General features: G+C 39.3%; 1 protein-coding gene across 11 annotated transcripts in view; it reads left to right on the forward strand.

Annotated features, from left to right (window-relative positions):
• EEA1 (early endosome antigen 1) overlaps positions 1-26,466 on the forward strand; it is a 138,601-nt gene that overhangs the window by 80,879 nt on the left and 31,256 nt on the right. For all 11 annotated transcript variants that reach the window (XR_005223296.2, XM_043546168.1, XM_043546158.1 and 8 more), the window contains 11 exons: positions 5,792-5,941; positions 8,576-8,695; positions 8,957-9,160; positions 11,504-11,704; positions 15,482-15,595; positions 16,956-17,111; positions 17,841-17,980; positions 19,188-19,518; positions 21,975-22,076; positions 22,817-23,011; positions 23,991-24,173. Coding sequence is in view for 10 of the 11 variants with exons in the window: in XM_043546168.1 (XP_043402103.1) it covers positions 5,792-5,941; positions 8,576-8,695; positions 8,957-9,160; positions 11,504-11,704; positions 15,482-15,595; positions 16,956-17,111; positions 17,841-17,980; positions 19,188-19,518; positions 21,975-22,076; positions 22,817-23,011; positions 23,991-24,173 (1,896 nt within the window). In the remaining variant the exon portion in view is untranslated. The remainder of the gene's footprint in view (positions 1-5,791; positions 5,942-8,575; positions 8,696-8,956; positions 9,161-11,503; positions 11,705-15,481; positions 15,596-16,955; positions 17,112-17,840; positions 17,981-19,187; positions 19,519-21,974; positions 22,077-22,816; positions 23,012-23,990; positions 24,174-26,466) is intronic.

A 26,466-nucleotide genomic window follows, 5' to 3' on the forward strand; every position in this document is an offset into this window, starting at 1 on the left:
CCCGCAATCAGATTATTCCATTGGGCCCCAGGTTGCCCACCACTGGTTTACGGCTTTAGTTCCATTGTTCCTAACATGTTGTTATGTGATATTGTTCATGATCACATAATGAATTGGCATTTGCTGTATGGCTAAACATGGTTTATATGGTAACGCACCTCACTCATTAGTGGAGGAAACCCATGTGCCCTCTTATCAAAATTGTCTCAAACAGTTGTCGGCCCAGATCCTGGAGAGTTCCATGTCCTTCTGCAAGGTACTGGACACCCTCAACTGACATTCTAGCCAGCAGTTGGAGATCTCAGAACATTAGAAGGTTGTCCCTTAGTTTTCAGCAGGAAATGCTCATCACTCGCAGACTTGCTGTCTTAAGTAATGTTAACACTTCTGATACAGTAGTTTTAAAAAGTATGGTTTCTCTATTTTGTTTCCATTTTGCTTGATAATGACTGGAAAAGGACTCTGACAGTGCAGTTGATGGTTTCACTTGTTTATGGAGAACCCAAAAGTGTGCATTACAGAGAATATAAAAACATAACTTGGTCCTGGCCCTGATCTTGTAATGACTTGGGTGGACCCGTGTGCTTGCATGCAGCTCATTGCAGGATCAGGACTTAATTTTTTATGTGATGTGATGAGAGAGAGTAACAAACAGTTGAGAGATGGGGGGAGGAAAAAAAGGGTTTCAATAAAGAGATGATCCAGTTTCTCAATTTTTGATATGTGCACATCTCTGTGGATTGGTTAAGTGTGTGTCTGTACAATATACTTTTATGAGGTGACATGGCAGAAGTGGGTTTCACTGAGTTATTTGAAAGAGGAGAGGCTGATGGTTTGGTTAGGCAAAGAGGGATTAGTGCAATGTTCCACACACGGATGTTTGCGTGTGGAAGGCTCTGAGACAGTAATTGAGGGGTGCGGAGTGGTGAGATGCAGCGGGAGAGGCGAGAAGAAAAATATAACCCTCTCTTTTCCTAAGAAGTGGTAGCTGCTAATAAATACTGTGTTTATCATGAAACTTTGAACGTGTTAGCCTACTTATTTGTCATACCCTTTTAACTCCAGAAATATTTTTTCTTTATAAATAAAATCAGTAACAACTATATTCTACTCGCTATGGTAATGACTTGGGTTATACAGCCCTGTTAGCTTAAAGTTCATCACGTGTCCACACGATGCCACACCATTCTCCAAAGAAGTCAACGATTTAAGAGCTCTTGGCCATGTACTCTGCCTCTTCCTTCTATAGATTAATTTTTTGTGGCGTTAAAGCAGAAAATAGGTATTGTGCTTAGCAGTATCTTACAGGAAAAAATAAAATGCATTTTGATCACATTTTGTATTAAAGGGACCTTTATAAAGGTTTCTAGTGTTTTTTAAATAAATGATTAATCAATTTATATAGCTTGTTAGAATCCAATAGATCAGTAAGTTGCATATAACCATGGCTTGTAACCATCTATAGTCCCTTCTTTTAACATAGAATCATAGGACTGGAAGGGACCTTGAGAGGTCATCTAGTCCAGTCCCCTGGACTCGTGGAAGGACAAAGTATTATCTAGACCAGTGCTATTCAAAGTGGTGGTCCGTGGACTGGTGCCGGTTCGCGAGCCATCAGCTGCCAGTCTGCGCGCACATTGGAAAAAAAAAATTGCCGGTCCCCCACATCAGATAGCTTGAGAAGCACTGGTCTAGACCATTCCAGACAGGTGTTTGTCTAATGTGCTCTTAAAAATCCCCAATGCTGGAGATTCTACAACCTTCCTAGGCAATATATTCCAGTGCTTAACCATGCTGACAGTTAGGAATTTTTTTCCAATGTCCGACCTAAAGCTCCCATTGCTTCTTGTCCTATCCTCAGAGGTTAAGAAAAACAATTCTTCTCCGTCCTCCTTGTAACAACCTTTTACGTATTTGAAAACTGTTATCATGTCCCCTCTCAGTCTTCTCTTTTCCAGGCTAAACAAACCCAATTTTTTCAATCTTCCCTCATAGGTCATGTTTTCTAGAACTTTAATCATTTTTGTCACCCTTTTCTGGACTGTCTCCAGTTTGTCCACATCCTTCCTGAAATGTAGTGCCCAGAACTGGACACAATACTCCGGTTGAGGCCTAATCAGCATGGAATAGAGTGGAAGAATTACTTCTCGTGTGTTGCTTACAAAACTCTTGATAATACATCCCAGGATGATGTTCGCACTTTTTGCAACAGCTTTACACTGTTGACTCATATTTAGCTTGTGGTCCACTATGACTCCAAGATCCTTTTCCGCAGTACTCCTTCCTAGGTAGTCCTTTTCCATTTTTTATGTGTGCAACTGATTGTTCCTTCCCCAGTATTATTTAATCTTTTTATTGCTGACCTTGGCACAAAAAGCGGGAAAGTGCTAATAAAGTTTGCAGATGACATGAAGCTGGGAGGTATTGCCAATACAGAGAAGGACTGGGATATCATACAGGAAGATCTGGATGACCTTGTAAACTGGAGTAATAGTAATAGGATGAAATTTAATAGTGAAAAGTGCAAGGTCATGCATTTAGGGATTAATAACAAGAATTTATGTTATAAAGTGGGGACTCATCAGTTGGAAGTAACAGAGGAGGAGAAGGACCTCGGAGTATTGGTTGATCACAGGATGACTATGAGCCGCCAATGTGATATTGAAAAAAGCTAATGTGGTCTTGGGATGCATCAGGCGAGGTATTTCCAGTAGAGATAAGGAGGTTTTAGTACCACTATACAAGGCACTGGTGAGACCTCATCTGGAATACTGTGTGCAGTTCTGGTCTCCCATGTTTAAGAAAGATGAATTCAAACTGGAACAGGTACAGAGAAGGGCTACGAGGATGATTCGAGGAATGTCTTATGAAAAGGAGACTCAAGGAGCTTGGCTTGTTTAGCCTAACCAAAAGAAGGCTGAGGGGAGATATGATTGCTCTCTATAAATATATCAGAGGGATAAATACCGGAGAGGGAGAGGAATTATTTAAGCTCAGTACCAGTGTGGACACAAGAACAAATGGATATAAACTGGCCATCAGGAAGTTTAGACTTGAAATTAGGTGAAGGTTTCTAACCATCAGAGGAGTGAAGTTCTGGAACAGCCTTCCAAGGGAAGCAGTGGGGGCAAAAGATATATCTGGCTTCACGACTAAGCTTGATAAGTTTATGGAAGGGATGATATGATGGGATAGCCTAATTCTGGCAATTAATTGATCTTCAACTGTTAGTGGTAAATATGCCCAGTGGCCTATGATGGGATGTTAGATGGGGTGGGATCTGAGTTACTACAGAGAATTCTTTCCTGGGTGTCTGGCTGGTGAGTCTTGCCCACATGCTCAGGGTTTAGCTGATCGCCATATTTGGGGTCGGGAAAGAATTTTCCTCCAGGGCAGATTGGCAGAGGCCCTGGGGGTTTTTCGCCTTCCTCTGCAGCATGAGGCACGGGTCACTTGCTGGAGGATTCTCTGCACCTTGAAGTCTTTAAACCACGATTTGAGGACTTCAGTAGCTCAGACATAGGTTAGGGGTTTATTACAGGAGTGAGTGGGTGAGATTTTGTGGGCTGCTTTGTGCAGGAGGTCAGACTAGACGATCATAATGGTCCCTTCTGACCTTAACATCTATGAATCTATTAATCTAAATGGAGTACTTTGCATTTGTCCGTATTGGATATCATCCTATTTACTTCAGACCATTTCTCCAGTTTGTCCAGATCATTTTGAATTTTAATCCTATCCTCCAAAGCACTTGCAATCCCTCCCAGCTTGATATCATCTGCAAGCTTTATAAATGTACTCTCTATGCCATTATCTAAATCGTTGATGAAGATATTGAACAGAACCGACCCAGAACTGATCCTTGTGGGACCCCACTCGTTATGCCCTTCCAGGATGACTGTGAACCATTGATAACTACTCTTTGGTAATGCTTTTCCAACCAGTTTTGTACCCACCTTATAGTAGTTCCATCCAGGTTGCATTTCTCTAGTTTTTTTTATGAGAATGTCATGCAAGACAGTATCAAAAGTTTTACTGAAGTCAAGGTATACCACGTCTACAGCTTCCCCCCATCCACCAAGCGTGTTACCCTGTCAAAGAAAGCTATCAGGTTGGTTTGACATGGTTTTTTTTTTTACTGTCACTTATCACCTTATTATCTCTAGATGTTTCCAAACTGATTGCTTAATTATTTTCTCCATTATCTTTCCAGGTACGGAAGTTAAGCTGACTGGTCTGTAATTCCCTGGGTTGTCTTTATTTCCCTTTTTATAGATTTTTTAAAATAGATTACATATTTATAACCATCTACAACACATGCTACTACTCATGTCTCCAACAGGCTTATAAAACCTACTAATTATTTATTGACCCTTTATACATTGTTTATAGACATATGTGTTACAGAAAGTGTGACCTTTATTTCTGTAACATGTAAAATGTTGTTATGCTTCTGCTGATCTTTTTTTTTTTCTGGAGCTTTCTTCCTACCTTTGGTATTTTCTCCCCGCTTCAGGGTACAAATGACATCCAGTGGTTAAGCTGTTGTTGCAAACTTTCCCAAGTTTACTCAGCTCTTGTGCATATTTTTTAGAAGGAAATTACATTAACAATTTACCACAACTTCTTGCCTCCAATCACTCACACAGATTACTAGTGTTACTATGTCACAATTACTAATAGTCCATCACCCACAGGTGGGATGATTTTTAATTTACAGTGGTTAATAGTGTGGACTTACAAAAGAGAAATAACTTAGCTTCAGATGTTTTTATCTGTAAGTGCTCCAGTTAGGTGGAAGTAGTTTTTCTACACTAAGGTCTCACCCATTCAATGTTTTGCATTGAAATACTTCTGTCTTACTCTGTACTTACCTGTTGCTCCTTCTGAATCCACAAAATGGAAGCTCACATGTATATGTCGGTTGGGATTCAGTAGTGTGTAGGACTGGGCAGGAGGTAACCAAAAGCCTAAAATAACAGCTAGAGGTTTCAGAGAGAAGAAAAATTTGTTTGAATAGATGCCTGTTTATAGCAAATAACTGTAAAAGAAACCCGTCAGCTCCTTTAGCTGATGATAGAGTCCTTGCTTTGTACTCTCTGGGGAAGTTTCCCATACATCAGCCAATCCAAGAGAGTGGGTTATAGGTCCTATGGGAGGAGTTGGGGAGTAAGCTACAAAAGGGCATGTGACCACAGAATACTCCTAAAGATCTAGGACATCTTATAGGGAGAGTCCATACATCAGCCTCCCTGTAGTGGAGGAATGCCAGGCACTTGTGATGAGCCGAAAACACAAGTCCCACTGGCCCAGATAATGCAGAACACTGTGGTACTGGAACCAGCGTAGCCAGTAAAAACTTAGAGCATGGGCCATTGGAGAGCATGGGAATGCTGATTTACTTTGAGCTCTGTGTAAGGTGTTGATTCAGCCATCGCTATTTTACATGATAAATATTGTATGCATTTGGTGGGGGATGGAATTTAATCCTGGCTTTGCTCTGTGTAAGGCCACATAGCTCATATAAAGGGTCTTTTATAAAGCGGTGAGGATGCTTTTCCATAGACTCACTTCCCACCTTTTGAAAGTACCACCCCCTTTGAGCCTATGCTCCTGCACGTGCACTTGGCTGATATGATTTAGCTCAGGTTTATGAGAATAATTCCCAAGATGTTCTGGTTGTACCATTCTTGTGTGATTAAAAGCATGATGAAAATTACTATATTATGTGGATAATGGGTCTGAAGTACAGTGTAGTGGCTGGAAAATTGAGACCAGTATTTTCTTCCAGTTGCACAGTAAACTTCTGGAGACAGAACGCCAGCTAGGGGAAGCACATGGTCGACTTAAAGAACAGAGACAACTCTCTAGTGAAAAACTGATGGACAAGGAACAGCAGGTGGCTGATCTGCAGTTAAAACTTTCTCGTGCTGAAGAACAGGTAGGAGTGAAACACATGATCAGATTTCACCTTTGTTGTAGTGGTGTTTTGTGTATTCTACTTGCAACATCCTTCTCATGTTGGTGTTTACATAGTTTGTGTCCAAATAGTCTATATGATGGTTACTTTTTTGTTTTTAGAAGGCTAAAGAATTATTTCCTTGCCTAGAGCCTAAATGTGCGAGGTGCTTTACAGATAAATAAAGGATATGGTCCTTGCACTTGAGGACTTTGAGGCTAAGGGTCTGAGCATGCAAAAAGATCTACATGCACAGAAACTTATGCTGTGCTGTCATAAATATAAAGGGAAGGGTAAACACCTTTAAATCCCTCCTAGCCAGAGGAAAAGCCCTTTCACCATGTCAAGGTTCCTTCCCCACTCTGAACTCTAGGGTACAGATGTGGGGACCTGCATGAAAGACCCCCTAAGCTTATTCTTACCAGCTTAGGTTAAACGCTGTCACCACCAAAGTGTTACACAAAGAACAGGGAAGTGCCCACTTGGAAACATCTCCCTCCCAAAATATCCCCCCAAGCACTACATCCCCTTTCCTGGGGAAGGCTTGATAAAAATCCTCACCAATTTGCATAGGTGAACACAGACCCAAATCCTTGGACCTTAAGAACAATGAAAAAGCAATCAGGTTCTTAAAAGAGAATTTTAATTAAAGAAAAAGTAAAAGAATCACCTCTGTAAAATCAGGATGGTAAATACCTTACAGGGTAATCAGATTCAAAACATAGAGAATCCCTCTAGGCAAAACCTTAAGACACAAAACAGAAATATACATCCCATTCAGCACAACTTATTTTATCAGCCATTTAAACAAAACAGAATCTAATGCGTATCTAACTAGATTGCTTATTAACTCTCTACAGGAGTTCTGACCTGCATTCCTGTTCTGGTCCCGGCAAAAGCATCACACAGACAGAGAGAACCTTTGTTTCTCCCCCCCTACAGCTTTGAAAGTATCTTGTCTCCTCATTGGTCAGACACGTGCATAGCAGAGTTTTGTGTGTGCATATCTTTTTATGAGATCAGGGTCCAACTGAAGAAGTAATAGTGATTATAGTGAATAATGTGTTGGGGGGAATTGGTGTCAGAAAACTAATTTTACTACTCTATTAATAGGTCAAGTTTTTTGCAATAGGGTACTTAGGGTATGTTTACTTAGGGTATGTTTACACTACCCGCCGGATTGGCGGGAGTGATCGATCCCTGATCGCTCTGCCATCGACTCCTGTACTCCATCGCAGCGAGAGGTGGAAGTGGAGTTGACGGGGGAGTGGTGGCAGTCGATCCTGCGCCGTGAGGACGTGAGGTAAGTCGACCTAAGAGACATTGACTTAAGCTATGCTATTCTCGTAGCTGAAGTTGCATATCTTAGGTTGATCCCCTCCCCTAGTGTAGACCAGGTCTTCGTAACAAATATTTGTTGTTGACCTGTTTATATTTGCTATATGTAGATGTGCCAAACCTCTAAGAGTGGTACGTTTTCAAAGTTTTACACTGCGGTTTAGCAGACACCTCTAAACTGCAGTGTAAAACTTTGAAAATTTACCACTCTTAGGCCTGGTCTACACTGGGGGGGGAAATCGATCTAAGATACTCAACTTCAGCTATGAGAATAGCATAGCTGAAGTCGACGTATCTTAGATCGATTTAGAATCACTTTGCGTCCTCGCGGCGCGGGATCGACGGCCGCCACTCCCCTGTCGACTCCGCTTCTGCGTCTCACTGTAGTGGAGTTCTGGAGTCGATGGCAGAGCGATTGGGAATCAATTTATCACGTCTACATTAGATGCGATAAATCGATCCCCGATAGAGTGATCACTACCTGCCGATCCGGTGGGTAGTGTAGACATGGCCTTTGACTTTAATGAGTCATACAGCTAACACTGTGCAGTGCTTTGCATGTTGGCTCCAGAAAGTCTGTTAAGGTAAATAGACCATAAGGGCAAATGTATACTTAAAATGCTGCATCGGCACAACTGCACTGATGCAGCTGCTCTGCTGCAGCGCTTTAATGAACACGCTCTATCCTGATGGGAAAGAGCTGTCCCGTCGGCATAGTTAATCCACCTCCCTTAGAGGCAGTAGCTATGCTGATGGGAGAAGGTCTCCCACCAACATAGTGCTGTCTAAACCGGAGATTAGGTCTGTGTAACTACATCGCTCAGGAGTGTGGATTTTTCACACCTCTGAGCGACGTAGTTATACCAGTGCAAGTCTGTAGTGTGGACCAGACCTAAGTTGCTACTAAAACTGCTAATGATAATTAGCACTTAGTATACTTTATGAATATAAATTTCTTCAACTCTACCTTATCCATGAGAAAAAAGACTAAATCTCCTTTAACAGCTTGGTGTTAAGATGTAAAATAATGCCTGTCTGACACATGAGGTAATTTTTGTTATTTAGAATTTGCCTACTGTCAGTGTTGAGAAGCACTTCAGCGCTGTGTTCGTACTTTGCTGTAGAACTGGTATGACAAATTACTACTTTTACATCTGTTTGGAATGTTAAACTGTTTAGTGTACAGTCTTTCAGTATTAGAGTAAATGATAAATGTTATTGAACTACTGAATTGTGCTTGTCAGTTTTCAGTCAACAGTCCGTGACTGTTTTTTTAAGCTAAAGGAAAAAGCAGCAAATTGCACTGAATTACAGCATCAGTTAGATAAAGCAAAACAGCAGCATCAGGAGCAACAGACTCTTCAGCAAAGCACTACAGCAAAACTCCGAGAAGCCCAGGTAAAAAAAACAACGCACATTCTTTTCAAACTAGTGTATTGCAGCAGTTAATATTGCCGGTGCATTGCAACATGTAAACAAGCGGCACAATTTCCTAATGTATACCATTTTCTTCTTTTAATTAAATAACATTGAAGGAATTTATAATTTCAAAATAGAATATGTAGTAAGTATTTGTGAAATTTGATATCTAACATTTCATGCATCAGGAATAACTTTTAAGGTCCCTATACTTAAAGAAACTATTTAATGCATTTTTAGAATGATTTGGAACAAGTACTGCGTCAGATTGGAGATAAGGACCAAAAAATTCAAAACCTTGAGGCCTTGCTACAAAAGAGTAGAGAGAACATCACCCTGTTAGAAAAAGAAAGAGAGGACTTGTATGCGAAAATTCAAGCAGGGGAAGGAGAAACTGCAGTTCTTAACCAGCTGCAAGAGAAAAATCACACTTTGCAAGAGCAGGTAAGAAATGCAAAAATCTCCAATACCCTTAAGAAAGTTTGTGTAAGAAGAGTCTCCTTTGTTTCTATCTCCCAGTCTGCAGCTTCAGCCTCCACTGTACTTCGCCCTTTTTTGGATACTGTATTGCTTTAGGATCTCTTTATTAAATTCACAAGATTTCTGTGATTTTTTCCCCCCTCCACCCCCCCTTCTTGTTCTGATAGCAATACATTTTGGTGCTTCACATCCAGGTGTACGAGTTGTGCACTTGGATATGAAGGATAGTGTGTATACATACAATCAAAATGATTTATTATTAGTTTTTCTTACCTTTGTGGAAATCTAATTGATAACATATTTGAACAAGAAAACACATAACATACACTGAATATGATTTAATGAAAAGTTCTTTGAAGTGGAAATTACAATCACAGTGTAGCATCTGAAAGGTACATTATTAGATATTTTAAAGGTATTTTAAAGTAATTTTAGCTGCATAATCTTTTAAAATATATATGTGTATGTATATACACACATATATTTTTTAAAAAGCTATGCTGGAATTACTACTACTTGTGCATACAATTTTTACTTCATATTTTTGCAAAAGGTAATATGGTTGTATGTTAGTGACTCTTTTTGTACTAGAGGAATTTTTTTAGTATACTGTTTAAAATACCAATATGGTAATATTGTTGCACACTTACTAACAAAGGTTATTAGAACACCGTGTTCTCCTTTCCCAGCATATGTGCAACACATTAGTAGTAATTAGAGCTGAATGTGAGTTCTCTGGCATATAGTCCTTAGTGTATGCTACTGGTACAAATAAGATAGAAATGTACTAGTTCCCAATACCAGCTGTTACCTGTTTGTAATGGAAGGAACACCTGTGTCTTTTATGAGCTACTTGAAAAATATTTTGGTAGCAAACACATGTCAATTTTTTGTGAGTAATTAATGGATGTTTTTTGCCATACTTGCTGTAATGTTATAATAAAACATACACAATATATAGAATACTAATATGAATTAAATGGAGTTCGGTTCATGTTTACTGCAGACATAGAGCTTTGAAATGGGCAAAGATTAAATTGATAGGGATATATTGTTTTCTGGATGGCCACATGTAACTCACGTTAGTGTTAATGGTCATGTGGATATACCCTTATCCTGAAGAGTTTATAATCCAAGGTACTGATCATATGAACATTTATACACATGTCAGCAGGACTACTCATGTTGTGTAAAGAAAAGCATGAGCATAAGTGTTTGCAGGGTCAGGCCTTAAGAAGACAGGTGAAACATAAAGGGTGGAGGGAGAGGGATACAATCAAATGTATATAATTTTCTATTAATGGATTTACTTCTAAATTCTTGGCAAATACATTCTATATTCAAGGAGCAAGTGCTGTATGTTGCATTTTTCATACTGTTTCTCCCAGCTCATAACCTTATGTGTCAAGCTAAAACCTCATTCAAATTGATGCTTAAACATGCAAAATAAAGCCCAATAGCATCTGCCCAGAATCTAGCACCATGTGGGTGGAGGGTTTTACTGAGTATTGTGACCAGGAATGTGTGGGAGGAAGTAAGGGTGGGAGCACACAGAAATGGAGAGCAGACAAGAACAGAGAGAAGGAGAGGCAAGAAAGCCAAGCAGGAGCCTGTGACCATGAAAAAAGCTAGAGAGCTTTCGGATTGTTGTTGGCTAAAGAGGTTTGTGGGCTGTAAGCTTAGAAACTGCTCTTTTGTTCTTGGTTCCCTCTGTATTCAGAGGCCCATCACTTTGAACATTCCTTCCAATAAACAGGACCGCAGCAAATAAAATACCATCAAATTCTACTTCCAGCTGGAACCTCCCCAGGGCCCCAAACTATGACTATCCACTTAGGTGGAAAAGGGGCAATAATACATAACCAAAGGGTTGAGTCCAGGCCTTCAGTGCAAAGCTCAACTCAGCCTAACTATTGAACCACAATTGGTGCCTCCATGATGTGTTTATATTATTTTTCTTATAAATAAAGTAAGACTCAACCATTCTCATCTATCTCTCGACCTAGCTAACACTAACTGGGCACACACAAAAGGATGCACACTCACAGTGTTTTATGAGAGTGATCATGCTTGCTGCCTTTGAATATCTTGTCAAAATAGTTATGCTTTTAAAAGTTGGGGTGACTCATGTATTGCACACAAAAAATAAATGCACTGTTGTTGTCCAGAAAGAGAAACTTTGTAGAATTAATAAGTGGTGAAGTTGATCAGTATTGGGGCTTCGTAACCAAGACAACATCTTTTGAATTTTAGGGTGTTTTTAATTTTGCCCTTGGACTTTTAATTGGCAGCTTATTTATATTGTAGGTAACTCAGCTAACAGAAAAGCTGAAGAATCAGTCGGAAAGCCATAAACAAGCCCAAGAGAATTTGCATGAGCAGGTGCAAGAGCAGAAGGCACATCTGAGAGCTGCTCAAGACCGTGTGCTCTCCCTAGAAACAAGCATTGGTGAACTAAATAGTCAGCTAAATGAAAGCAAAGAGAAAGTATCCCAGCTTGATTTACAGGTAATTTGCCTTTGTACTGTATGCTAATGAAAAAAATCCATCCGCTTTTCATTGTTGAATATACAAGGCTAGTAGGCTAAGTTTCTACTAAAGTTTGCTTGTTTTGTGAGCAAAAAATGGCCAAATAAAGTGCAATAAGCAAGATACAATCCAGCAAGACATCAGCCGTTCTAAGATATAAGGATTGCAGCCAAAAAACAACACACCGAAAAGAACACAACCACCACCAAAGAGTCGAGGTAGGAGAAGTTATGTCTCCTTAAAAGCCTCAGACTTGCTGTGTGCATCAAGGCTAAGAAGCCTGTTTGAAAATTGTTTTAATGGTTCTACACTCCACATGCCAGGGTGAGAATCTGTCAAAGCAGGGTCATGAAGAACCTGACACTACCCAGAATTTTAGTAGATTACTGATTTTTGAAGTGGTTTTATATTTTACTGGGTTTTGGGTTTTTTGTCTAACGCAGTCAAGCAAAAGTTCCAACGGGGACTTAATCACAATTGAGAGAGACTGAGGGCTTGTCTACACTTAAAATGCTGCAGCAGCGCTGCCATAGTACTTCAGTAAAGACACTACCTATGCTGTCCCATTGGCACAGGTACTCCACCTCCCTTAGAGGTGGTATTCTCCCATCAGCCTAGTGCTGTCCACACCAGGGTTTGGTTGGTTTAACTGCATCGCTCAGGGGTGTGGATTTTTCACACCCCTGAATGTGACATAATTAGACTGACCTAATTTCCTAGCATAGATCAGGCCTGAGTGCTTTGAAGCCTACTACAAGGAGGCTCATATTCAGGTCCCAGAAGGAATAAGATACATTTGACCAGAGGTTTGGCAGATAGTCTAAGACTTGTCTTGATAAAGTGTCCATTTCTGAAATGTGGGAAGTGGCTACTACTGGTATTTGGGATATGGTTCATAATGATCATTATTACTGCTCAGCCCTTCTGTTAGTTCCAGGTGTATGTAGATCACTGATTTCCATAGGGGTGGGAATCCATGAAAACTGTTTAGGCTTTGATGTTGTTCCCATTAAATCAAATGGGAGTTTTGCCATTGCTTTGAGTAAGAGCAGGATGGAACCTTTAATCAGGGAAAAAAAATAGCTAACTTACCAGTAGCTGGAGATCTCTGAAAATTGACATACAGATCCACGCTGACACACCCTTCATGTCTGCCATTCAGATTCTATTTATGACTGGAGAATTGCTAACATAGTTCCTATTTTTAAGAAAGGAAAAAAAAAGTGATCCGGGTAACTAGAGGCCTGTTAGTTTGACATCTGTAGTATGCAAGGTCTTGGAAAAATTTTTGAAGGAGAAAGTAATTAAGGACATAGAGGTCAATGGTAATTGGGACATAATACAACATGGTTTTACAAAAGGTAGATCGTGTCAAACCAACCTGATCTCCTTCTTTGAGAAGGTAACAGATTTTTTAGACAAAGGAAACGGAGTGGATCTAATTTACCGTGATTTCAGTAAGACATTTGATATGGTTGCACATGGGGAATTATTAGCTAAATTGGATAAGATGGGGATCAATATGAAAATTGAAAAGTGGATAAGGAACTGGTTAAAGGGGAGACTACAACGGGTCACACTGAATGGTGAACTCTCAGGCTCCAAGGAGGTTACTAGTGGAGTTCCTCAGGGATCGGTTTTGGGACCAATCTTATTTAATCTTTTTATTACTGACCTTGGCACAAAAAGCGGGAATGTGCTAATAAAGTTTGCGGATGACATGAAGCTGGGAGGTGATGCCAATACAGAGAAGGACCGGAATATCATACAGGAAGATCTGGATGACCTTGTAAACTGGAGTAATAGTAATAGGATGAAATTTAATAGTGAAAAGTGCAAGGCCATGCATTTAGGGATTAATAACAAGAATTTATGTTATAAAGTGGGGACTCATCAGTTGGAAGTAACAGAGGAGGAGAAGGACCTCGAAGTATTGGTTGATCACAGGATGACTATGAGCCGCCAATGTGATATGGCCGTGAAAAAAGCTAATGCGGTCTTGGGATATATCAGGCGAGGTATTTCCAGTAGAGATAAGGAGGTTTTAGTACCATTATACAAGGCACTGGTGAGACCTCATCTGGAATACTGTGTGCAGTTCTGGTCTCCCATGTCTAAGAAAGATGAATTCAAACTGGAACAGGTACAGAGAAGGGCTACGAGGATGATTCGAGGAATGTCTTATGAAAAGGAGACTCAAGGAGCTTGGCTTGTTTAGCCTAACCAAAAGAAGGCTGAGGGGAGATATGATTGCTCTCTATAAATATATCAGAGGGATAAATACCGGAGAGGGAGAGGAATTATTTAAGCTCAGTACCAGTGTGGACACAAGAACAAATGGATATAAACTGGCCATCAGGAAGTTTAGACTTGAAATTAGACGAAGGTTTCTAACCATCAGAGGAGTGAAGTTCTGGAACAACCTTCCAAGGGAAGCAGTGGGGGCAAAAGATATATCTGGCTTCACGACTAAGCTTGATAAGTTTATGGAAGGGATGATATGATGGGATAGCCTAATTTTGGCAATTAATTGATCTTCAACTATTAGTGGTAAATATGCCCAGTGGCCTATGATGGGATGTTAGATGAGGTGGGATCTGAGTTACTACAGAGAATTCTTTCCTGGGTGTCTGGCTGGTGAGTCTTGCCCACATGCTCAGGGTTTAGCTGATCGCCATATTTGGGGTCGGGAAGGAATTTTCCTCCAGGGCAGATTGGCAGAGGCCCTGGGGGTTTTTCGCCTTCCTCTGCAGCGTGAGGCACGGGTCACTTGCTGGAGGATTCTCTGCACCTTGAAGTCTTTAAACCACAATTTGAGGACTTCAATAGCTCAGACATAGGTTAGAGGTTTGTTACAGGAGTGGGTGGGTGAGATTTTGTGGGCTGCATTGTGCAGGAGGTCAGACTAGACGATCATAATGGTCCCTTCTGACCTTAAAGTCTGTGATTCTATTTTCTCAGGCAGACAGGTAAGAACTGAGGAAGAGAGGGTCCATTGTACCTATCTGTGCAGTCTCAGTCACAGATAGTGCATGCATCAGAGCATCTGGTTGTTGTTTAAGGTAGCTGTATATAATACTTTCTGGGTCCCCAAAACACACAACAACTAGAGTATGAATGTGTCGAAGTAACTTGGGTCCAATCCAACTTGTAGTCAATGAAAAGATTTCCCTTGACTCAGAGGAGAGCTGGATTGGACCCCATAATTCAGGGTATGTCTACACTTACCGTGGATCCATGGTGTGGTGATTAATCCACCGGGTGTCGATGTAGTGGGTCTAATGAAGACCCACTAAATTGACCTCAGTTCGCTCTCCCATCAACTCCAGTATTCCACCAGAACAAGAAGCATAAGGTAAGTTGATGGGAGAGTTTCTCCTGTTGAGCCAGTGCAGTTTAGACACCGTAATAAGTCGACCAAAGCTATGTCGACTCCAGCTACGTTATTCACGTAGCTGGAGTTGCATAACTTAGGTGGACTTAACCCCGTAGTGTAGACCTGCCTTCAGAGAAGAACAATTACTCATAACTGTATTTTATTTTGTTCCATTCTGTCTTCAGCTGTCTAAACTTTATTGATAACTTGTGTTTTAGCTGTGTCCAACATTTCATCATGTCAGAATTACTAATAATTAGCAATACATAGCTAGTATTAAAGTGCTTGTTAGTATGAAGAAAATTTGAGTTAAAAGCAGCTGCAATCAAGAATTCTTTATGATCTTCACATTACAAACATTGTAACACTCTTCTTTTCAGATAAAAGCAAAGACTGAATTACTGCTTTCAGCAGAAGCATCAAAAGCCGCTCAAAGAGCAGATCTTCAGAATCATTTGGACACAGCCCAGAATGCGCTGCAAGATAAACAACAGGTAGGAGAAATTAATGCTACTAGATCATCTAAGATAACCTGTGTACAAAACGAAAAGGACAATTTGGTTTGGGAAAAAAATCCAAGTCCTTGTGGATTTGCATTTGCATTGGAGACATTATTCAGAGTATTTGGATATGTGATATATTTTGTCCTGTTTGTTATAAGCAGGGCCCTGTGTATTGTAATGTATGGAATTGACTGTGGAATCCACCCCTGCTGCAGAAATGTACTCTAGAATCTAAACTTCCATATTGTAACAGAACAGAATTGTTTCTAACCTGTGTGATTATGAAGAGAGACTTTACAAAGTATACTGAGTGTAAAACAAAGCAGTGTTGTTTTTCTGGAGTTTGCAGATTCAAGATAAAAAAGCAAACTTCAGTTAAATGAAGAAATATATTTTTATTCCAAAATAACTGTGTGCACACACATACCTGCAGTAAAATAAAAAAGGGATGAATTAAAACCAATTTAGTTATTTTGGTGCAAGTCTGTGTGCACTCCATCCCTAAATCAGCATGTCTCATTGGGGTGCTAATATTGAAAACAATAGATAACAAATTAACTGTCAACATGATTAATTGTTTTGCTGCTGATTATTTCAGCAGAAACATGCACAATTCCAAACCACTTCAAAAACTAACACCGCCTCCCATGCCTTCTTGGGTGGGGAATTGAATATCAGTATAAATAGCACATGTCCTTCTGTAGTGATTGCATTTTTCATTTTCATATTTAGTTAATTAAAAATCTCCCATATTTTATTTTAAATGAAGCTGCTGACAAATTTGTCAGTCTCTTGCATCAGAGTGTCGCACAAGTTAGGTCCAGCTCACCATAAAACGTATGGGTCTTTTGACTATCAGCATTATGTGTTCCATTTCTGATAGAGGATAATATTGTTCCATGTTGAACCAATAGTTTTCAAACTATGATTTGTAAACCATTGGAGTCTGTGGAGAGTTGACTGGTCACATGGTATTGGCTGTCCTTGTTCCTGCTAAATTTAATTGACTGATACAAATAGGTTAATATTATGTTCCCATGCACGCAATTGGTGTAGTTGCCACAAGAATATTTTGTGATTATGAATGGGAGAGGAGTTGTTCTTTAAGACAATCTCTTTATGAAGGTGTGATTCACAGCATGAAAAAGTTCTGCCTTAAAAGCAATTTGAAAAGAATAAGCTATTGAATATGCTGTTTTTCTCCAGTGTAATGTGTACGTTTTTTAAAAATTCCATCTGAACATTTTAGACAAGTAATATTTAGGCATGTGTTTAGAGAACTCTTTAATAATTTAAAAAATACTCATCCCTTAATAAAAGTAACCATTTTCAATTATATTTTACTTCATAGGAGTTAAATAAGGTCAACACTCAGTTAGATCAGGTTACGGCTAAGCTGCACGACAAGCAAGAATATTGTACACAGCTGGAAGCCAGTCTTAAAGAGTATAAAGAGAAACATCTTTATTTAGAACAGAAAACGGAGGAGCTAGAGGGACAGCTTAAGGTTTGTATTCAGAAATGAAGAACTTGAGTTTATAAAACTAGCTTTCACCATGTAAAGCAACAAAATTGTTTCATAATGCATGGTAACAGCAGTGCGGAAATTGCAGGGGGAGGATGGCCAGCCACCTAAAAAGTGGTGTTGATGGTATTCTCTTTTCCCAGTGTTTCCTTTTTCAGCTGATGAATGAGAAAGTGGGGTTATGCCATAACTGCCTCCACTGCCCCAGCCTCCTTCCCCGCTAATTGCAACCTGAATATAATTCATGGAGAATATTAAGAGATGAGACACAGACCACTTCCTAAATTCAGAACTCTCATATTTGTGGTTGTATAAACTTCAGGTAACTTTATTTAAGTGCATAAGTGTTTGCAGGATCAGACCCTAATGTTCACACATCTTCAGTGTCTTACATTTGAGGCAGGAGGCAAAAAAGATAGAATACAGTAACATGAGAAGTGTATACAATTGCACAGAGGTGGAGTATGTTCCATTTATAAATTACTGGGTTATTTTTAGATTACCGTATTTTAAGCATTTTGCAGATATTTGAATCCATTAAAATATAGAAGTATATTTAATGTTAAATGTACGTGAAGACTAGGGGTGAGATCCTCACCCCTGCTGTAGCCCCTTTATGCCTGGAGGCTGGAGGCATTTATGAACAACTGAGTGATTTTTCACTCTGGTGGTTGTGTTATGGTAACTGTAGCTTTTTCTTTTCTTTTACAGAAACTTGAAACTGACATTCTTGAGGTTAAAGCAAGCAAAGAACAGGCCCTTCAGGAGCTACAACAGCAACGGCAGCAGTGTACAGAGCTAGGCCTCAGAACAACAGAACTGACTAAACAGCTTGAAGCAAAAAGAGAAGTGTATGCTAACACTGTTTAATGCATTACTTTTCAGACCCAGAGACCAAGATTCAAATTTGAATTGTTCTATAAGAACAAACAAATGCATGTTTATACTCTTAGACTAGAATTGAAATTATTATTCACCTTCATGATCAGTTATTCACCATAATGATCACCAGAACTCACCTAAAACACTAGAGTAACCCTACACCTCAGTAGGGGCTTCTGCATCTTTTCCCACACAGGGGAGATAAGTGTTGCCTTGTTTGACTTGCACTTCAGCCATCAGCCTTCACCCCATAGGTGAGTCACCAAGTACCGTGACTTAACCTGAGTGGGTTGAGATGCATTCAGTGTACTTCCTGCATCTCTTCTGTACACTCTGTCTAGGTCCCACTTGTTGTATCCGCAGCAGAAAGCTGGTCATCAGCAAACAACCTTCTATTATCATACCATCCTCTGAAAAATTAGGGGATCCTTCACAGCATGGGGCTCAGATCTCTAATATGTATATAAATGAGATATTCACCATCACCACCTATATCTGATATATGGGTAAGAGCAGGTTCTGTTATCATAGAACAGATGAGAATATTGGAATTCCTATGCTTGACTAAGCAGATTTAAGTTTTGTGTGATAAATGGGCAAGGGAGATTCAACCTATAGGTGGAAAGTTAGTGGGGATACAGGGTAGCATTAAAGCTGGTGTGGGAATCTTAATTGCAAATGCAATTTCTCCAGCACTTAGCACAAACAAAAACTACCACAAAACATATCTGGTAATGTTGTTGTGTTGAAGGTCAGTCTCTTAACTTTTAACTCTGTCTGGGAATAATGTGTGTGAGACTGTCTTTCATAGAACCAAAGGGTATGTTGCCAGTTGATGGATCTGAATGTATTAACCTGTTCAGACATCTGCTGAGTAAAAAACCTTAATTTTGGGTTTTATTCATCTTGATTTACAATTTGCATGTTAGCTTTCCAGGGGTAGTTCATAGGCGTAATGTTTAAAGAACCACCACCAGCCTGAAAATGGGACTTCAGAGTGTGTCATTCATTTAAGTGTAGAAACGAAACATCAATACATCATCTGAAAAAACATGTTTTAAATTAGAAGAACGATTAATGTTTTTGATTATAGAGAGTAGATTTAATTACACAAAACAACTTATGGATAATTTTTTAAAGTTTTGTATTTCACTGCTCTCCTTTGTATTTGCACAGTGTATCTAGTACTAAATTGGATTTGGAGAAGAAATCTGATGCCCTGGAACAAGCAAAACAGCAAATATCAAAGCAAGGGGAAGAAAAAGCAAGCCTTAAACGGGACCTTGAGAAATTAAATCAAGAGACAAATAAACAACGTAAGGAACTAGATGGCAAGATTCAAGCAGCAACATTAGAGCTGCAGAAAATGAAGTTGGAGAAAGACACTTTATTGAAAGACCTTACAGTTACCAAAGACAAATTATCAAAAACCATTGAATCCTTGAAGGATATAAAGGATGAATTGGAAAAGGAGAAACAGAAAGGAAAAGCCGCTGTGGCAGAAATGGTTAGTTATGGATTTAATCAGACATCCAGTATTGGGTATTTTTCAATTTGCTCATTCATGATTGTCAGCTCTGCTTTGCATTCTAGTACGAAAACTGCTCACATTTATTGCAAAGATGATGGCACCAACTGTGGAAATTATGATTGCCTTAAGAAAAACAAAACTGAGATATAATTGTAAGTCCTGAATTAAGTTGTGGCTGGATGTTTTTACTGGTAAACATTGGTTCATACCAGAAACCAGACCCCTTTAGTTGCTTTTTAATATGGCAAAGAAAACCACAGACAGGGATGAGCATTGAAACAATTATATGTGAAATGTGGAAAACACTGGACAGCCCTATAAAAACGTAGATTGTGAAATTTTGCCAAAATGCAACCCACATTTGAGAACAATGAAGTCAGTTTTTCTTAACGTATTATAGTTTTGGTTTTCTAATCTGTTTCATGCAGAACACATTGGTGCACTTGTTATGGGTGTGATGGAAGATTGCTGGTTCTGGTAAGTATAATGGTGTCTGGAGAGACAAGGTGGGTGAGGTCATATCTTTTATTGGACCAATTTCTGTTGCAGACAAGCCTTTGAGCTTACACAAGTCTGCAGAGCTGAAGAAGAGCTCTGTAAGCTCTCCCCAACAGAAGTTGGCCCAATAAAAGATATTACCTCATCCACTTTGTGTCTCTAATATCTTGGGAACAACATGGCTACAACACTGCATAGAATAATTGTGTCTGTCATTTTGGGAAATACCACATCTGAACATGTTGCAAGACCTGTCTGAAAGCTAACTGATTCCAGTGACCTAAGAAGCGGCAGTATGGCAGCAAAATGCTTGGCCAGGAGTTCATTATTGTTATAAAAGTGACCCTTACTATTACTGTGTTTAAAACGATAATCCCCATTTTTCTTTTTTTTTTTTTAAACTTTGGCTGCTTATAGCAACATCACCTAGTACAGTAGCAATACAGATTTTGTGAATTTTCTATGTTTAAAATTTATCATAGGGGTATTTTTCCCAATTTCTTTTCCTGTTTTGCATCAAACCATCTCTCAGCTCCCATGTGTGATTGTTATTTTTATTTCCACTCAAAAATAATCAGTATTTACAATTACAAATAACATTTCTCCCCACCTTCTATCCCTTTTATAAAAAGTCCTTTTGTTTCTTCTTTAACGAATACCTGTGATTGCAATGTTTTACAAAGTCAGGTCTACTCTTAAAATGCTGCAGTGGTGCCACTGTAGTGCTTCATTGAAGATGCTAGTATGCTGACACAAGAGCTTCTCCCATCGACGTAGTTAATCCACTTCTGTGAGAAGCGGCAGTGTGTCAAGGGGAGAAGCCTTCCTGTCGACATAGCGCTCTCTATACTGGGGGTTAGGTTGGATAACTGTGTCGCTCAGGGCTGTGGATTTTTCACACCCCTGAGCAATGTAGTTATACTGAGGTATGTTTATAATGTAGACCTGGCCTTAGCTACTTCTGCTTAACTATTTACATTTACTCTAGTAACTGGAAGGATTTACTCTTCAGTTTATACTATTAAAAATAAGGTCCATATTCTACTTCCGGGAAAGTCCATGGGAGTTTTGCCATTGATTTCAGGGAGTGGGATTTGGACCTGAAGTGCGCGCGCGCGCGTGTGTGTGTGTGTGTGTGTGTGTGTGAGAGAGAGATTTTAGATCACATTACTAACAAAGGTTCCAGTTCTGCCATGAGAAAAGGAGTACTTGTGGCACCTTAGAGACTAACCAATTTATTTGAGCATAAGCTTTCGTGAGCTACAGCTCACTTCATCAGATGCATCCGATGAAGTGAGCTGTAGCTCACGAAAGCTTATGCTCAAATAAATTGGTTAGTCTCTAAGGTGCCACAAGTACTCCTTTTCTTTTTGCGAATACAGACTAACACGGTTGTTATTCTGAGTTCTGCCATGCTTACTTACTCTGTGTAATACCTTACTCCAGAATTAATAAAGATGGTGTTTTGAGCCTATACTGTGCCCTGACAAGGGGAAGAACATCAGTATTTATTGGTACTTTAAAACGGCCATCCTTGTGGTTCCACTTCTGAGCTGCCAATCTAGGCCTCAATTGAGAAAAGCATCCCTATTCAGGAAAGCACTTCAGCACATTCTTAAGAGCCAGGAACTTAAATGCTATTTAAGCACATGCTTAATTTTCAGAATAAATAGCATTTAAGTCCATGGGTCTTAAGAATGTGCTGAAGTGCTTTCTTGAATCTGGGCCTTCGTGACCTGGGAAGAATGACTAGGACTGGATTTTCAACAGTTATAGTTTATAGCCCATTGTAAGGATATTTCTGTGTCGGAAACAGATTCTGATTTAAGAGAATGCAAGTGTTCTTTCTTGGTAGTTTGTAGTTTTTGTAATAATAGCTTAAATGCATTTGGTAAAGTTGACAAAAAATGCTCACTAGGTAATCTGTTTTTTAGGAAAAATCTTGCCAAGAAACTAAACATCAGCTTCAAGTACAGACAGAGTCTGTAGCTAAAGAACGGAATGAGTTGAAAAACTCACTGGAAAAACAGGAAGGGGTAAGATTACTAATTCCCAATTACAAAAAATAACAATATATCAATGACAGCTTTTCCAATCACATATGCAGAGATCAGATTGGAGAGGAAAAAAAGTAGTGGTATTCTCCCAAGCCCTGTGCAGTTGACACCAAAACAAGATGACAGTCACAGAAGATTGTGTGTATTCTAATATGATCATCCGTGGTTTTGGTGTGCTTTTCGTACAGTAGATACAGTGATAACAGATGATCATTGTCCCTCTGCTTTCTTACATGTTTTGAAATAGTTAACTATGTTAACTTGTCATTAGTTTTCTGAGTTAACATCTCTTTTAAATGAGTGGTGACAGTTCACACCTCTCAGATCTGTTGTTTCAAGCTTAGTTAGACATCTCCATATCATTGTACATATCATTTTATCAGTATGCTATTTGCTGTTTGGGAGAAAATTTTCAGAAACTCTTGAGAGATTTTGTTGTTTTTGAAAATCTCCCTATAGGAGGTTATCTTTGTAACTATATGGATTATTCTTACGTTTAAAAAAATGAAAACTTACATTCTAGAGCACAGGATAGCCACGTCAACGATAAAGGATCTGCTGCCAAGTGGCTGTGGAGTGGGCCAGTTTGGCCCCTGCATGAAAAAAAAAGGCTGTCCAATTAGATGTTAGCTGTAAATAACGTATTTGATATACAGCAACAAAAACTATGAGGATTAAGGTAAAGATAATATGCAGGTTTTTTATATTTTTAAATATAGATTTCTAAGCAGCTGACAATAGAGCTTGATTCAGCACGAGGACAAATACTGGAGATTCAGGGTGTCCTAAAAGAGAAGGAAAAGAATGAGCAGCATCTCCAGGGAAAGCTGAAAGAACTGAAGGAATCATTTGATCAGAAGAAAAGGCAAACTGAAACACAGCAAGCTGAATTAAAGGGTGCCCTTTTAGAAAAGGTAGTCCTGGTTTCTCTTCATTCCTCTTACTTGCAAAGGAAATTAGTATTAACTCCTCTGATGCATGCTTCTGCTTTATGTCATTATGTGGGTGATAAAATAGCTATTTACTGTAGCTGAAATGTGTTACTGGGAATGGTAAGGTCAGGATGCACAACTGAGCCCATCAGATATTGTTCAAGGTCAAAACTATAAAAACGTTGAGTGTAAGGCTCAAATAGTGAATTATGGATTATGCAAGTAGTACACCTGTCATCAAATTGATAAAAATAGCTAGATCTGCTGTGTTCATTCTACTGCATCTGTATGCAATGTGGCAAGAGTTGCCATCTTGTCGCATAGCAGTATGCAGTTTCGTGAGAATAATTTAGACAAGAGTCTTCAGCATTTTGGAGCATAAGTGGTGGTTTTAAACAACTCATTTTGTATTGTAAGAAGAGAATAGTCTTAATGACGATATGAAATGTGAACTGTGATGAAAAAGTTCAAACTCCGTATAGTTTTAGGGATGTTAGTGTCATGTGCTGTACTATTAAATGATGTCTGCACTCAGTTTCTCATTTATCATATAAAGTATTGCAGTGGCCTTCTGTTGTTCTGCCCATGGAAACTGCAAAGTTTGGAAATACTGTTTAGATGTTTGAAAACTGGGCTCCCTGTGTTTAATTAGTCTCTTGATGTTAGTCATTTATTTTCTTTATTATATAGCAAGTAAATCACAGTATATTAATGTAAGAAATAATATGATTTAATAATATGACCTTGTTCAAATTTTGTAGCTGGGGTAAGTAATAGCTATAAGTATTGCAGAGTGAATCAAGAGAAAAGATTTATGAAATAATTATGCTTGTTTAATTAACATTTCTTAAAAATTAGTTTAACAAAACTGAGATTGCAAATAATCCATATTTTACATTTTATCTTACATGCCTGCTTTGTACTGTAAAATATAAATCCAGGATTCGTATGTGTGTTTCAGGCAGAACTAGAGAATAAATTACAGCAGCAGGTAACATTATCAGCACAGGAGCTTAAAGCAGAGAAAGGAAAACTAGCAGAGCTACAGAAGATTCATGAAAAAGATCAGGAAAATAGGAAAGAACTTCAGCTGGATCTTTATGGTAAAGAATCTGAGCTGTTGGCAACAAGGCAAGATCTTAAGGTACAGTGTCTTTTTAAAGTCATAAGTGACCTAATAATGTTTGTGTTCAGGATGAATACAAAGAAGCAAAGTGAAAGCCATATGAAGAAAAAACTCTTTTGCTATGTATAGAATTGTATTGTGTTCTTTTCCTCAGGACACAGTACATGTTGGAATTGATTTAAATGCCAAGTATTTTTGCCTGATTTACCTAGAACGCCCTTTCAGTTCACAAGTGTTTTGTAGCAGTGCTGTTGTCTGAGCTCTGGGAACAAGGTGAAGGATTTAGGAGTACTGGATTCTTTCTTTTCACATTTCACTCTGTATAAAGCTTGTCCCCAGTCTTCCCACTGCATAGTTCCCAATCTGTGGAAACAGAAATATAACTAATGGCATCCATTTCTGCCAGCATGCAAGGGAGTAACCCCAAGAGTATTTCCCTCCCCCACAACTTAATGCCTTTTTGGCTCCTTTGTATGGACTTAACAGGCTTTGACAGTGCTCATCAGCTTGCATTCCTGCAACAAACCTGTTCAGTCTGTATTGTTCTACAAGTGACCCAGTTGTTCTGGCCAATGTATATACTATTTCTATTCAAGATATATTTTTGAAGGGCTTTCTTCTTAGTGGGACCTATTTTATATATAAAGTGATGCAGCCATACCATCTTGATTCAGATGTCAAATCTAAGCACACCCTGACATTGTTAGTACTGGGATGGGAGACCTCCAAGAAAGCCCAAGTACTGCTAGGACTGTTTTTGGAAAGTTAGCAGATAGTGCTTTTTCTTCTCAGTCAGTACTCAGAGTAGTCGTGGAATCATAAGAGTTAAAACCAGCAGTTATCACCATTTCATCTCTTGTGACAGCCTGTATATCACAGGCCACCAACACCATCCAGCACCTGCACACTAAACCAAACACCCAAAATTAGACTTAAGTATTACAGCCCACGGGAGATTAGACCATTATGTGCCACAGTGACTGACTGAAGCAGTGCCCCAGCAAGTGTTAGGAAATATCATGGTGCTAGAGGAATTATCTTTAGGATGAGTTGCAAAACAGTTGACACTGATCATGTGTAGTTATTAAAGTTTCGATGGCCCTTTTTGGACCTTTCTTTCCAAACTGCAGTGCTCATAGACTCTAAGATCAGGATGGACCATCATGATCATCTAGTCTGACCTCCTGCACATTGCAGGCCACAGAACCTCACCCATCCACTCCTTTAATAAACCTATAACCTCTGGTTGAGTTAGTGAAGAATCATGATTAAAAGACTACAAGTTACAGAGAATCTGCCATTTACCCTAATTTAAACCTACAAGAGACCCTTACCCCATGATGCAAGAGAAGGCGAATTCTCCCTCCTCTGCCCCCCCACCCCACGCCCCCAGGTTCTCTGCCAACCTGACTTAGGGGAAAATTCCTTCCCAATCCCAAATATGGAGATCAGTTAGACCCTGATCATGTGAGCAAGACTCACTAGCCAGACACTTGGGAAATAATTCTCTGTGGTAACTCAGAGCCCTCCCCATCTAGTGTCCCATAACCGGCTATTGGAGATATATGCTGTTAGCAGTTGCAGCTACCATCCCCTGCATAAACTTATCAAGCTCTGTCTGGAAGCCAGTTAGGTTTTTGCCCCCACTGCTCCCCTTGGAAGGCTGTTTCAGAACTTCATTCTTCTGGTGGTTAGAAACCTTTGTCTAATTTCAAGCCTAGACTTGTTGATAACCAGTTTATATCCATTTGTTTTTGTGTCCACATTGGCTCTTAATTTAAATAACTCCTTTCCCTCCCTGATATTTATCCCTCTAATGTATTTATAGAGAGCAATCATATCTCCCCTTTTTTTGGTTAGGCTAAATGAGCAAGCTCTTTGAGTCTCCTCTCATAAGGTAGATTTTCCATTCCTCTGGTCATCCTAGGAGCCCTTCTCTGCACCTGTTCTAGTTTGAATTAATCTTTCTTAAACATGGGAGACCAGAATTGTGTACAGTATTCCAGATGAAGTTTCACCAGTGCCTTGTGTATTGGTACTAACACTTCCTTTTCTGTATTGGAAATACCTTGCCTGATGCATCCTAAGACTGCATTAGTGTTTTTCTCAGACGCTTCACGTTGGCGGCTCATAGTCATCCTGTGATCAACCAGTTCACCAGGTCTTTCTCCTCCTCTGTCACTTCAAACTGATATGTCCCCGGCTTAAAGCAGAAATTCTTGTTGTTAGTCCCTAAGTGAATGACCTTGCACTTTGAAAACTGGAATAAGAGACATGGGATAAAATTTAATAGTGCAAAGTTCTCCAGATC

Source organism: Chelonia mydas, chromosome 1 (genome assembly GCF_015237465.2).
Source record: "Chelonia mydas isolate rCheMyd1 chromosome 1, rCheMyd1.pri.v2, whole genome shotgun sequence".
Lineage (NCBI taxonomy): Eukaryota > Metazoa > Chordata > Testudines > Cheloniidae > Chelonia > Chelonia mydas.